This window comes from Neopsephotus bourkii, unplaced genomic scaffold, assembly GCF_033783945.1.
Source record: "Neopsephotus bourkii isolate Nb327-2 ecotype Australia unplaced genomic scaffold, CSIRO-AGI_Nbou_v1 NB_1526, whole genome shotgun sequence".
NCBI classification, from domain to species: Eukaryota; Metazoa; Chordata; class Aves; order Psittaciformes; family Psittacidae; genus Neopsephotus; species Neopsephotus bourkii.
This window is the reverse complement of record NW_026902002.1, coordinates 4,699,600-4,713,827: the sequence shown is the minus strand read 5'-3', so window position 1 is coordinate 4,713,827 and position 14,228 is coordinate 4,699,600. Positions and strand designations below refer to the sequence as shown.

The window sequence follows — 14,228 nt, the reverse complement described above, 5'->3', positions numbered from 1 at the left end:
GAAAGTATCTGAGGTCAGGTTTGCATTTCTTATTGCAGACCTCTGGAATTCCCAGGATGTCCTGCAAGATGCACCATCCATACATCTGCCAAAGTGGATTAAACATGAAGTTTTTATTTTTTCTTCCCTGCTCCCCCAGGTCACTTAAGGAAACTGAAGTTCCCAGTGGTGTCCTTGACAAATACTGCCAATATTTGCTGTAGAGAGGGCAGGGTGCCAAAGAAGTAAAAATAGGACAACCCAGTCAAAGCTTCATCAGCACAAAATCAACAAAACCAACATGAACTGCAACAATCAGATTAAAGTACCCTAGCAGTTGTAGACAGGGAGAGCGATGCATGCAGTTTATCTATGCATTCATGTGAAACTGAGTCTAAAGGAAAGCAGCCTCTAACTGCTGTCATAATTCATTTATGAATAATGACAGCTTCAACACACAAATGGCCTTGTTAAACCCAAGACTACTTATTCTCATATACTGAAGCACAAACTGTGTATAGGACTTACGACAATATAACAATGTGCTAACAGTTCTTCTCCATCTGCCCTGACCCTATCTCTCTCCAGGTAAACTTCATTACCAAAACATCAACAGTTTCAGCCAGTGCAGAAATAGCAGAAGCGTATGAAATGTCACTCTCCTTAACAGATCTTTCTCTGTCACTAGCCAACTTAAATACCACGCTCTTTGTGATGGGAGTTCAAAGGCATTAATGCAACCAACACCATTGCTAAGGATGTGTCTCCAGAGGATGTGCCACATCTAAGGATGTGCCTCAAAAACCTGGTGGAAACAACCATTTGTTTAGCACCATCTTAAGGGGCGAAGAACACTATTTCCATAAGAGGTGTCAAGTCAGAGGAAAATGAGGCCAGTTTTCCCCTTAGGACAGCTATTCGTCACACTTTATCCCAACTGCAATGCCTCCTTAAGCACTTCCCTTTACAGAATTTAGAGAAGTTGGTTAGAGGGACCACAGCAGATCTTACCTCTTTGTGAACACACAGAGTTACAGAGCTAGAAATGGATTTTTCTTCTCTGTGACTAATGCTGCAAAGCAGTTTGCCCCACTGCATGCAAGAAGTGGGTGAGATTAATCAACCCATGCCTTCAGACTGCAAGCAACACCTCAGCCCTTGCTGCTGTATTCCAAGGGGTCCATCTGCTGTAAGAGCAGCCAGCCTTTCTCAGCCAAAGAGGAGCATCTGTGCCATATGATGGAGGGCTGGGAATCCACAGTGTTTCTGGTCTGAGGTTTAATGATTTTCTGGCACATTTTCCTAATATCCATGGCAACCCTTGAGCTTCGATATCTCTTGAGCCCACATTCCTGCATCTATTCTCTGAACAAGATGCCAACTGCAGCAAACAAGCAACTCAGCTTCAGGACTGAAGCTAGCATTTCTAGTCACAAAATCTGGCATTCCACCCAACTGCTGAATGGGAAATCCCAGAGCTACTCAACAGTGTGGCCAAATTCTCAGCATCTGTCTATTTGTTTTCCTACCAATTTAATTTATTTTTAAATGAGAGGCTGCGTGAATTTCCCCCAAGCTATGTCTTCCATTGTTTGCCCAAACACACACAGACCCACACCCTTACAATCCCACTGCCATGTAGGAAGAGAAAAACACAGAAAGTATTAGTACCTCGCAAAATTCAAAGATTCCAACATATTTTGATATTAGCACAGCAATGGATGACCTTAAGTTCCTTTCCAACCCTAACTATTCTATGATTCTATGACAAAATATTTTTTGCTTTTGAACAGAAGAGGTACAAAGAGCTGCCCACAATGAAAATTATGTTTTTGAAACAGTAAGGAATTTGGGCTTCCTAGGCCGAAGATTATCACCTCCGTCCAGACTTCAACACTGCTTCTCCTCCAATTTCTTCATTCTGACAGTGTCACTGCAAAACATGCTGATGAAATAAGTGTAACAGCATCCTACTGAAACCTTTGCCAGCTTTCAGTAATCTGTGGTTTATGGATTCATGTATGCGTTACTGGTTTTTTCCTTTACATTTGACCTCTACAGCATACTTGGAGCATGGTGTTCTGGTGTCCTCAACATAAAAAGGACATGGATCTGTTGGAACAAGTCCAGAGGAGGGCCATGAGAATGATCAGGGGACTGGAGCACCTCCCATATGAAGACAGCCCGAGAAAGTTGGGGCTGTTCAGCCTGGAGAAGAGAAGGCTGCGTGGAGACCTCATAGCAGCCTTCCAGTATCTGAAGGGGGCCTATAGGGATGCTGGGGAGGGACTCTTCATTAGGAATTGTATTGATAGTACAAGGGGTAACGGGTTAAAACTTAAACAGGGGAAGTTTAGATTGGATATGAGGAGGAAATTCTTTCCTGTTAGGGTGGTGAGGCAGTGGAATAGGTTGCCCAGGGAGGTTGTGAATGCTTCATCCCTTGTCAGTGTTCAAGGCCAGGTTGGACGAGGCCTTGGGTAATATGGTTTAGAGTGAGGTGTCCCTGCCCATGGCAGGGGGGTTGGAACTTGATGATCCTAACTTCCTTTCCAACCCTAACTATTCTATGATTCTATGATTCTATCTAACAACAACCATTTGCTGCTGTGTAAGGTCTGAATAAGGAACAGCAAATTCTTGTTTATTATTCACCTCCTTCATGCTGCCCCCTCTTTGCACAACCCTGCCTAGCCCTCTCTTCTCCAGGCTAAAGAGTCCTAGCCTGTTTAATCTTTCCTTGTAAAGAACAGTTTGTGGCACATAAAAGAACAGTGTCAGTTTCTAAAAAGAGCTGTGACGGCTGAATGGCAGACTCATATAGTCACAGCTGCACACAGCAGCACCTCTGAGTGACCCAGAGAGGATGTACTTCTTGAAAAGGGCTGCTCAGGCCAAGGTTGAGGTCACTGACTACATCCAACTGGATTTGCACGTCATTTTTTAGCATTTGAAACAGACGTTGTGACAGGATCAATACACAACTGTAAGTTTATTTACTAAGAGGAAGATGTTCCTGTGCCTCAGTCCCTACATCCTCCTCACAGATTATAAACTTCTCACCTTTATTTTGACCACATCTGGAAGAGGGATAGACACCTCAGCTCCAAGAAGTCATGGGATCTTGTCAGAATAGAGAGATAAGTAAAAGGAAATCAAATTACTCTTTATAAAAGAAAAATACACAGCCTGAGCTGAACCATTGTTCTAGACACCATGGAACATGCAAAGAAAAAATTACAAGGAAAAACAGGGCAATACATTCTGCAATCACAGAGTTTTAGCGTCCAATTGTAAAAATGAATCATGCATCTTTATAAGCAAAAAGCAAATCAGAGTGACAAATTGTTAGAAAATGTAGCTCCCTCTTCCCTACTTCCTAACACTCCAAACTTAATATATACATTCCAGGTTAAAAAAAAAAAAAAAAAAAGAAAAAGAAAAAAGAAAAAGCCACCAAATCTTTCCTCTAGGTTACATGGTCCCTTCTCCCTGCTACAGCACTGCCTTGAGTGTCTGAGGGATATATCTACCAAATGAGCTTTCCCACAGGTATCAGAAATCCTGAGCTGAATTCCTGAAAGATATTTCCCACATGTTTCAGGGTTTTGCTTTTTTTTTCTTAAGCAGTGTTACTGACATTTCAGAACCCCTAAAGCAAGAACAAGGCACAGTTATTTCAGCTAAAGGAGAAGCCTAAGTGAATGCAACAGAATTACACTGAGCTAGAGGGAACTCAGATCACTTAGTCCACATTCACATCCAAGTGCAGGGTCACCTGTACCCATGTTTGTTATTTCTCACAGACCCAAGCTATTTGTAAAGCCTTCCAGTGACAGAGACTTGACAGTCTCCTCAGGCTACCCTTGGCTGCTCTCCTATGTATCTTGGTTAGAAAAGATGATTATTACCTTCTTCACTACAGCAGCCTTTTAACACCTGAAGACCATTATGCTGCTTCCCCTCAGCAATCTCGTCTGGTTACAGAACCAGGACTTAAATAATCTAGGTTTTCTAGACCTATATTGCATCTTTCCATATAGGCAGGGCCATTCAAGAAACAGTTCGGGATCTGTGTATGTTTTCAGAGAACAGAAATTTAGAAGCATGACTGCAAATGAACCTAGGACAGCTAAATACCAAATGGCAACCCTGGCTAATATTTACTTCACCATATTTGCTCATCCCCCTGCTGCTCCTCACTCAGATGCACTTGCCCACCTGTTTTGCTCACTAGCTCTGTTTTGTATTTCAAGATTTGTACAGTTGCCAATGACCCCCAATTTAAACCCAAATGTTGTAGGTTCTAAGAGCTGGGTATTTTGGTATCAATGCTTAGGGGCCCTTCTTAGAGCAAAGGAATAGCAGCAAGCATGTTTCCCTTCTAAGCCAAGAGAAGATGTCTCATGAAGAAAAAACTCAACTGATCTGATTTTATGACCCATCACAGTAGTGAATAAACTTCAGGACAGAGAAACATTATTAGCACTACAGAAACCAGTACTATGTTACCACTGTCCCGAAGAAACAGGTTAGGATTTGTCAGTTTAAGAAGGCACAAGTAGACTCAACCCTCAGTTCTTCACACACATACACAGTAGCCAGGGAAGAGAAGCACTGGCATCAGTCTTGTGCCTTTCATCAGTGTTAAGAAGACTGAAAGAAGAGCTCTGCTCCACACTGCCCAACTGGCTGCTGCACTAGATGGAGCTGTGATTTCTTATCCTGCTAAGTGATGCTTTTCCTTTCTGACATGGACCCCCTCAGCCACCGGTAGACCAGATTTCTCAAAGTAAGCCCCATGGACCCTGCAACCATTTGTTGATTTGGCAGATTTGACTGACCTTCTCAAAACCCCTCCCTTTGACTGAGAGGATTGCTGAAAAAACTGTCTTCACTCCAGAGTCGTTTAACACTGCTCCCAGGGCTCTGTAATCCTTCTTCATATCCCTAACCTATTTCCAGGAGGCTGTTTGACAGGGTTTGAAAACACTGTAACATACTGAGGAGGGACATACATAAGTGAAAACACAATTAGGAAAAATAAATCCTCTTGTGGTTTTGTTTTTTTTTTTAGTCCTCTAAACCAGAAGTACTTGGGATGGTCTTTCCCCTAACACACTATCTGCAGGTAAAGGACATGGAGTCTGGCCATACACTTAAAGCCAGAGACTTAGTGGAACTCAAGAGATGGGAGTGAATCCCTTCTGACTTAAACCACCTGTGAGAAGTATCCAGACATCTCTGTTTTGTTACTTTCTGCTCTGTACCACGTCATAGAGGGGGAATGCCAGCATGCTGTAAGAAGCTGTGTTTTCTGACATTAACTCAGTGTAAAGCAAACAACCTCTGATGTGCACCTGCACTTGTAACCAACACAAAATCCTGAAAAGGCAACAACAAAGAGGGATGAAATGAAATCTACTTCCTTTTCAATATGGAACAGACCTCTATGGCTTAGCAACACATTGTCTCATTATATCTTTACCTCTCATTAGAATGGGGAAAACTGCATTGCAGGCAGCTATGACCACTAATACTTCGCAACAGGAGCAAAATAAGCACCACACTTTGCAACATCCTCAAGCAGACTGAGCAATCTGCGTATTTGGACAACAACAACAAATATATGCACTACAAATAAAAAAAAAATTAATTAGCTTGATTAACAGTAGGCAGGCAGTGGTGATAATGCCAAAAGTCTTACACAAGCTTTGCTATGATAAAAATTGCTTCCTCCTACAGATTCTACTTTCATGTTCCACAAGGCATTGGGAAAAAATTGCAGGAACAGCTTTGTCTTGAAGGAGGTGAAGAAGGAAATAAGGCATTACTTAGTAGGGCTTGTGGAACAGATATAGCTCTGGTATGAAAAGACTGGGGATGCCTTTCCTTGTGCAGGATGTGTCACCTAAAGACAACCTGTAGGTAGTGTAGAAGGAAATGGTAAATCAGAGATGACTTCATGTGCAGCATATGCATCAGTGAAGCTGGCACTGCAGCTGAGGGCTAGAAACAATCACTTAATAGGAGATGATGCTAACCAACCTTCCACCATCATCAGGATGTTTTGCTGTGTTCAACTCAGACTGACAGCACAGGAGTCGTGTGTTTTCTGTCTTTTATCTGTTAATCCCAGTTTTTACAGATACAGCCTGATCTGCCCACTTAACCAAGACCACAGCAGCTGCTGGGTGGCTCCACTTACATTAAGAGGCTCATCACTTCATAGCAGGAACCCTGGGGAGGAGGTGTGCATTTGAAGGTGTGTGTATATAATATGCTTACACAACTATATTCTCTCTCTAAAACCCAGTTTATCTGAGAAAAAAATAAAACACTGGTGTGTTATCAGCATTAGGCTAAACCTAGAACACAGCATTATATCAGTTACTAGGAAGAAAATTAATTCTATCTTAGCTGAAACCAGGACACTATTGATCATATCTACTACAGATTGACCTAGATCATATAGTACAGACACAGAAAATTAAGGCTGTCCAGAGAACCGCATCAGAAGAGAGTGCTTTAGTCTTGACCAGATCACATATAATTCTTACATGTGTGGTATACAAACGCCCATAGTATAGGGAACAAATAAGAGGAATTAGAGATGTGTGCACGTCTACAGGGGTATGATATAATAGGTATTACAGAAACATGGTGGGATGGCTCCTATGACTGGAGTGTTGGAATGGAAGGTTACAGGCTCTTTAGAAAAGACAGGCCCAGCAGACGGGGAGGGGGAGTTGCCCTTTATGTTAGGGATAGGTTGGAGAGTATGGAACTCTGTCTGGGGACAAGTGAGCAGTTAACAGAGAGTTTGTGGGTCAGGGTTAAAGAGAGAACAGTGATGAGAGACATTACTGGGGGGATCTGTTAGAGACCACCTGATCAAGAGTACTCTGTGGATGAAGCACTCTATATGCAGATAGGAACAACTTCACACTCAGAGGCCCCTGTCCTCCTGGGAGACTTAAACACCCTGACATCTGTTGGAGAGACAGTATGGCCCACCACAAGCAATCCAGGAGGTTCCTCGATTGTGTGGAAGGCAGCTTCCTTCTGCAAGTAATAGAGGAACTGACAAGGAGAGGTGCCATGCTTGACCTTGTGCTCACCAACAGGGAAAGGCTGGCTGGAAATGTGATGCTCCAGGGCAGCCTTAGATGCAGCAATCATGAGATGGTTGAGTTCGAGATCCTCAGGACAGTGAGAAGAGCGTGCAGCAAGCTCACTGCCCTGGACTTCAAGAGAGCAGACTTTGGCTTCTTCAGTATCCTGCTTAGTAAGTTTTCACAGGAAACCTTGGGCAGGGGGGGCCAAGACTATTGACTGATATTCAAGGATCACCTACTACAAGCTCAGGAGTGTTGCATCCTGTCTAGAAGGAAGTGCAGCAGGAGGGCCAGGAGACCTCCTTGGATGGATAAGGAGCTGCTGAGGAAACTTACAGGTTAAAAATGAGGCTTATAATAGGTGAAAGCAAGGACAGGTGGCCTGGGAATGATACAGGGATGCTGTTCAGGAAGCTAGGGACCAGGTTAGGAAAGCTAAGGCCCAGTTAGAATTAAACTTGGCTATGAATGTGAAAGATAACAGGAATGGATTCTATAGGTACATTGCAAATAAAAGGCAGACTAGGGACAATGTGGGCCCTCTCCGGAAGCTATCAGGAGAACTGAATACCCTGGATTTGGAGAAGGCTGAGGTTCTTAATGACTTCTTTGTCTCAGTCTTCACTGGGAAATGCTTTTACCACACCACCCAAGTCTTGAAAGGCAGATGCAGGGACTGTGAGAATGAAGACCTTAGGCCCACTGTACGAAAGGATCTGGTTCGAGACCATCTTAAGAACTTCAACATGCACAAGTCCACAGGACCTGATGAAATCCATCTGTGGGTCCTTAAGGAGCTGGCAAATGAAGTTGCTAAGCCACGGGCCATCATATTTGAAAAATCATGGCAGTCAGGTGAAGTTCCTGATGACTGGAAAAAGGGAAATGTAGCCCCCATTTTCAAGAAGGGGAAAATAGATGACCCATGGAACTAAAGACCAGTCAGTCTCACCTCTGTGCCTGGCAAAATCTTGGAGCAGATTCTTCTGATAAGCATGCTAAGGCACAGGAAAAACAACAAGGTGCTTGGTGACAGGGGAAATCCTGCCTGACCAATTTGGTGGCCTTCTATGTTGGGCATGTGGAACTAATGGACAGGGGCAGAGCAGTTGACGTCGTCTACCTGGACATGCAAAGCATTCAACACTGTCCAACATGACATCCTTTCTCTAAATTGGAGAGACATCAGTTTGATAGATGGACCACTTGGTGGATAAAGAACTGGCTGGATGGCTGCATGCAAAGAGTTGTGGTCAATGGCTCAATGTCCAGCTGTAGATCAGTAACGAGTGGTGTCCCTCAGGGATCAGTGCTGGGACCGGTCTTATTCAGCGTCTTTGTCAGTGACATGGACAGTGGGATTGAGTGCGGCCTCAGCAAGTTTGCTGATGACACCAAGCTGTGTGGTTCGGTTGATACGCTGGAGGGAGGGAATGCCATCCAAGGGACCTTGACACACTTGTGAGGAGTGCTGATGCCAACCTCATGAAGTTTGACCATGCCAAATGCAAGGTCCTACACCTGGGTTGGAGCAATCCCAGGCACAGCTACAGGTTGGGAAGAGAAGTGGTTCAGAGCAGCCCTGTGGAGAAGGACTTTGGGGTGTTGATCGATGAGAAACTTAACATGAGCCAGTAGAGTGTACTCGCAGCTCAGAAAGCCAACCGTATCCTGGGCTGCATCAAAAGAAGCTTGACCAGCAGGTCGAAGGAGGTGATCCTGCCCCTCTACTCTGCTCTCGGGAGATCTCACTTGGAGTATTGTGTGCAGTTGTGGTGTCCTCAACATAAAAAGGACATGGATCTGTTGTAACAAATCCAGAGGAGGGCCGCAAGAATGATCAGGGGACTGGAGCACCTCCTGTATAAAGATAGGCTGAGAAAGCTGGGGCTGTTTAGTCTGGAGAAGAGAAGGCTGCGTGGACACCTCATAGCAGCCTTCCAGTATCTGAAGGGGGCCTATAGGGGTGCTGGGGAGGGACTCCTCACTAGGGACTGTAACAACAGGACAAGGGGTAATGGGTTAAAACTTAAACAGGGGAGTTTAGATTGGATGTAATGAGGAAGTTCTTTACTGTAAGGGTGGTGAGGCACTGGAATGGGTTGCCCAAGGAAGCTGTGAATGCTCCATCCCTGGTGGTGTTTAAGGCCAGGTTGGACAAAGCCTGGGGAGACATGGTTTAGTGTGAGGTGTCCCTGCCCATGTCAGGGGTGTTGGGACTAAATGATCTTGTGGTCCTTTCCAACCCTAAGTATTCTATGATTCTATGATATCTTTCAAGGCAATGATTATGTAAAGTGCCACCATTCTTACTATGTTTGGATCTCTGCCCTAAGTAATTGTATGCTATGATCACAGCCTGATGCTTGTTGTCTTTGAGATACTGAAGATGAGAAGGACACTGTAGTACCATAGATTTATGCTGTAGCCTGAACAATATAAGTATTTGAGACATCCCACAGAACCTCTGCATTGTACCAGAAAAGTTCTCTTCTTTTTCAACATGCAAATACACAAGTTGCCTTTGAATGGTCCTCTTTATCTTAAAGGATTTGGTTTTCCAAGAAAACAGCAGAATTATTTCTCTTAATTCTCAGGAAAGTTTACATTTTGTGTTCTTTCATTAAACCAGCTACATCTATCAATTCTGTCTACCATTTCAGGTATATCAACCGAAATTCAGTCTCTGAATTCAGTCTTCACTAAATTCAACTCTGAATTCAGTCTTCACTGAACGTGAAAGAATGTTTGATAGCAGAGAAGGCATTTTCTCCATACCAGCTAACAAACATGGACATACAAAAATGAGTACACAGGTCTCAGATAACAGGAGTTTTGCCCACTTTTCAAAAGACTGCAGTGCGAGCCAGCTGATCCTCCTACACTAAATAATGGAGAACAGCTTTCTGTTCCTCTTCGCTAAGCAACATCGAAAGAAATATGTAAATGCATAAGCTCCTAATTAATTTCCAAAATATCCTTACAACTCCCTTAAGTATCTGAAGCACATGAAATTTTCAGCAATTCCATTTTCAGAACTTAGCTAGATTAGAAAAAAAAACCAAAACCAAAACCAAAACCAAAACAACCCTAAAGCCCAGCCCAAAACCAATATCAGAACCTGTTATTCCATGTGATAACTTTAAAGTAAACATTTGCTGAAATAATTCAGAAATATTTAGACTTTAAAAATCCATAGGAAGCAAAGAAAAAAATTATTAAATACTTAAAAAAATATTATTTCCTCTCTAGTTTTTATGAGAAAATATGGGTTTCCTGACATGTTTTAGCTTAGGAGGGATTCAGATCAGTATTTAAACTGTGTCTCTGGTAGATACAGGCATTTCATCATTATATTGTCCTACTGAATGGGCAGTATGTTGTGTGAGGTGTACCATATCATCATTATAAATGTGCTGTGCTGTAATGGCTAACAAGAAAAATTGCAAATGATGTACATTAGTGAAAACAGCTAATATATTAGGGGGATGACACATTCTGATGAATCAAATAATTTTTCCTTCTCTTTCATTTCCTCTAAAACTTCAAAGCAATCAGATGTTGTTTACGCATAAAATTTAATCCTTTCACTGATCTGTAGTTTGATTGAATTTGCATACTCTATTTCCTACAAGTCAATCTGAAGAGAGCCTCATGTAATTGAAACCATTTCCCCTCCAGTCCTCCTATCTTTGCTGTAATATTTTCTATTAGTAGCTCTATTATAACTAATATCCGTAATGTTGGCAGATCAGAAATTTCACTTAATGCAACCTGTATTTATAAACCACTAGGATGAAAAAAATAACAAATACAAGAAAGAGGAAACAATAATTACCTGTCTTTGATGCCACACAGATCAATGTGTAAATCACTGAAATTCCCTAGAGAACCTTGCTGAACTAAAATGAGGTCCTTGGGCTGGTTATCAATAAAGATGAGCCTCATACAGCCTTGAAAAGCAGTAATGGGATTTAAACATTGGGAATCGGTGAAATTGTCAGGGCACCCTGTGGGAAAAAGAGAAAAGACAATAATATTGGAATGTTGATCTATTTCTGCTGGGATTTCCTGATGCAAAAACTCAGAGACTAATTATTCCAAGTGCTTTCATTCCTTATGCTACACAGCCTTCTGTGTTATAAATCCTTCAGTAAGAAAGAAAGGAAAAAAGAGAGAGGGGAAAAAAGAGAGCATCCAGCCACTGGAAATATCAGAGTATGAGGTTTCATGTGTGCTAATCAAGATCAAAATGTGATGGCTTTTTTTTTTTTTTCTATTGTCTTTAAACTCCACAGTTGATAGCGACTGAATCCCACTAAAAAAAGCTGTGTAAATTGTAAAATCATTATGAGTTAAATTCTGCTGCTGAAGAAATGTACACAGTAAATGGATTCTGTGGACAGTAAGCAGGAAAACTATTTGTATCTGATCTTCTTCAGCATTTGGCCAGCTTTGAGATTCAAAGCCTCCTGTGCATCCTCACTTAGTGCTGTATCCAGGCAGTTCATTGAGACCAGAGGCTCACTATGGTAAGTGCTACACAGAAATCTATTAGATAAAAAGATATTTGATGGCACTCCCTTTATCTAAATTAACACTTGCACTGCAAAAAAGCAGAAGGTAGTATTTTACAAGACTGTTCTTTCAATTTTCAAAATCGAGCTAAATCTACATTCATCTCCATGAGACCAGAGTACCTGAATATCTTTGTAGATCTGAGCCATATGGCAGTAAGCTCAGAGTTTAAAGTCACTGAGCCTGATCAGGACAGTGATATCTACTGGAATATAATAATACTAATGGTCCTCAAGACTTTTAACTAGAAAAAAAAAAAAACATTTGTGGCTAATACAGTGTCCTGGGTTCAGCAGTAGCAGTCATTTTTCTCCTTCTTGGTAGCTGGTGCAGTGCTGTGTTTTGACTTTTGGCCTGGGAATAGAGTTGATAACAATGATGTTTTGGTTTGGTCAAGGACTTTGTGAGCCTCATGCTCTGCCAGGGAGGAGGGGAGGCTGGGAGGAAGCAGAGACAGGACACCTGACCCAAACTGACCAAAGAGGTATTCCATACCACAGTACGTCATTCCCAGGATGTAACAGAGTTACCTGGAAAGGCTGGGAGACTGCGGGGTTGGATAAGGTATCGGTCAGTGTTTGGTCAGGCTGGGGGGGGGGGGGGGGTTAATTATGGGTTGACTGGTGCTGAGGTGTTGTATTCTCTCTTTCCTTCTTATTTCCTTTATCATTGTTATTATTGGTGCTAGCAGTAGTGATTTGTGTTATACCTTAGTTACTAAACTGTTCTTATCTCAACCCGTGGGAGTTGCATTCTTTTTGATTCTCCTCTCTGTCCCTCCAGGAGTAGGGGGAGGGCAAGAAGTGGTGAAGTGAGTGAACAAGCTGTCTGGCTGGGTTTAAACCACAACATAGAGCTAATGTAACTGTTGTATGTTTTGCCAGCTAGATGTAGGTACCAATTGGCTACTACTACCAGTAGTCTACTCCTACAGCTTTGCTAGCAGTTCCGTTCATTCTCCGTCTGTCAGGGTTGACCAAAACCTTTCTGTCTTCCCACAGTGCTGTATGACTTGCAGCTCCATAGAGGTTCTCAAATCAGTATTACAACATTTGCTCTTAGGTGCAAACAGAGTGCACCTGGGAAGACCTCAGTGGTGAGGCACTTGAGGATCTGGATCATGAAAACCTGTCCTGCATCTGTCTGAAACAACCTACCTCCAAAATAGTAGCTGTTCCCAGAGTAGATCCTTGAGGCAGTGGTTGCATGGCTAGCAGTGGCAGCGTTGTTATCCAGTGTCAGGGTAATGCGATGTCTTCTGGCATTGATGTTAACAGAATGCCAAAGGCCATCGTGGAGATTGGTGCCTGGCAAAAAAACAAGTACTAAGAGTGAAGAAAGAGGTGCAGGAGATAACTGTTTTCTTTAAACCTCCTTTTGCTTTCAACTCATGAACACAAATGTGCATTTAACCCCCCAAAAAGGGAGAACTGGCAGCTGAAAAGAACCCATTACCTCTGGAAACAAACTGGCATAGAAGGAAAGGCCCAAGAAAGTGAAAGCTTTTGAAAGGATTTAAGTGGGTCACCTCACATTTTGATCTAACCTGCTTCTGGTATCGCATCAAGCTAGCCAGGCCCTTCATCTTTCTGGTAACACATTATTACCATTTTGTGGGTGTTTATGTCTATCTTCAGTCTGCTGGGACATGCTTGTAGCTCACAGGAGTACACAGAGAAGATGTCTGCTGTGTTTCTGATATTAAACACATGCCTGAGATTGCAGAGGATTAGGCTCAGTGAGATAGCCATACCCCACCTCAGGCTCCAGTATGAAACCTGACAAATTCCAGTTGGTATCAGCAGGATTTGTTTTTCTTAAAACCCTTGAGTGCTAAGTTAGCACACAGTCTTATTGACAGATGTACCAAAGCCTTTCTATATTGGATTTTGAAATGGGTCTTGTGAGAGCTGGGACTGACGCTCTGACCAGGAATTTAAGACTGTACATGAGAGATTATGGTACTGAGTAGCCTCTTTCTCTTCTAGACACTTGTGCAAAGTGGGAAATAACCTTTTTGTTTCCTTATTCTGAAAATTGGTGTTGCTGCAAAGAAACACCTCATTCTCTGTTCTGACAGTCACGAAAATCAGTGGGCAAGCTTCTGAGCTCAAACACTGTGGTGCAGATCAAAAGTAACTTAATTCCAGTTCAAAATATGCTACTGTCAGGCTGCAGTCACTGAGATCAGGCACAGATAACTAGTATTTACTCCCCTCCCTAATGGAATATTTTTCACTAATGTAGCTTTCAGAAGAAACAAACGATCACTTAGAGACACAAAGAGGTGTGAGAACAGTTCAAAACAAAATTTAAGAAAAATATGGGTGTTACATGTATGAAAAGCCATTTCATTACGGATTTGAAAAAGAAAATTTCAACAGTAATGGCTGTTAATGCATTCACAATTTCTGTAGAATAAGAGACTGGCTTCCCAGCAAAACTGGATTATTTTTCAAATAGAACAAGTCCATTTCGAAGTCAAATATGTTGTTGAAGTTTGAAAAGATGTCAAAACAAAGTAGGTCCCATTTGGGGCAAAAAAAATGTCTA

General features: G+C 42.3%; 1 protein-coding gene across 2 annotated transcripts in view; it reads right to left on the bottom strand.

Annotated features, from left to right (window-relative positions):
* Positions 1-14,228, bottom strand: part of CNTNAP5 (contactin associated protein family member 5) — a 302,690-nt gene that overhangs the window by 123,399 nt on the left and 165,063 nt on the right. For both annotated transcript variants that reach the window (XM_061370154.1, XM_061370155.1), the window contains exons 10-11: positions 12,833-12,982; positions 10,936-11,107 (exon numbers count right to left, since the gene is read on the bottom strand). In XM_061370154.1, the coding sequence (XP_061226138.1) occupies positions 10,936-11,107; positions 12,833-12,982 (322 nt within the window). The remainder of the gene's footprint in view (positions 1-10,935; positions 11,108-12,832; positions 12,983-14,228) is intronic.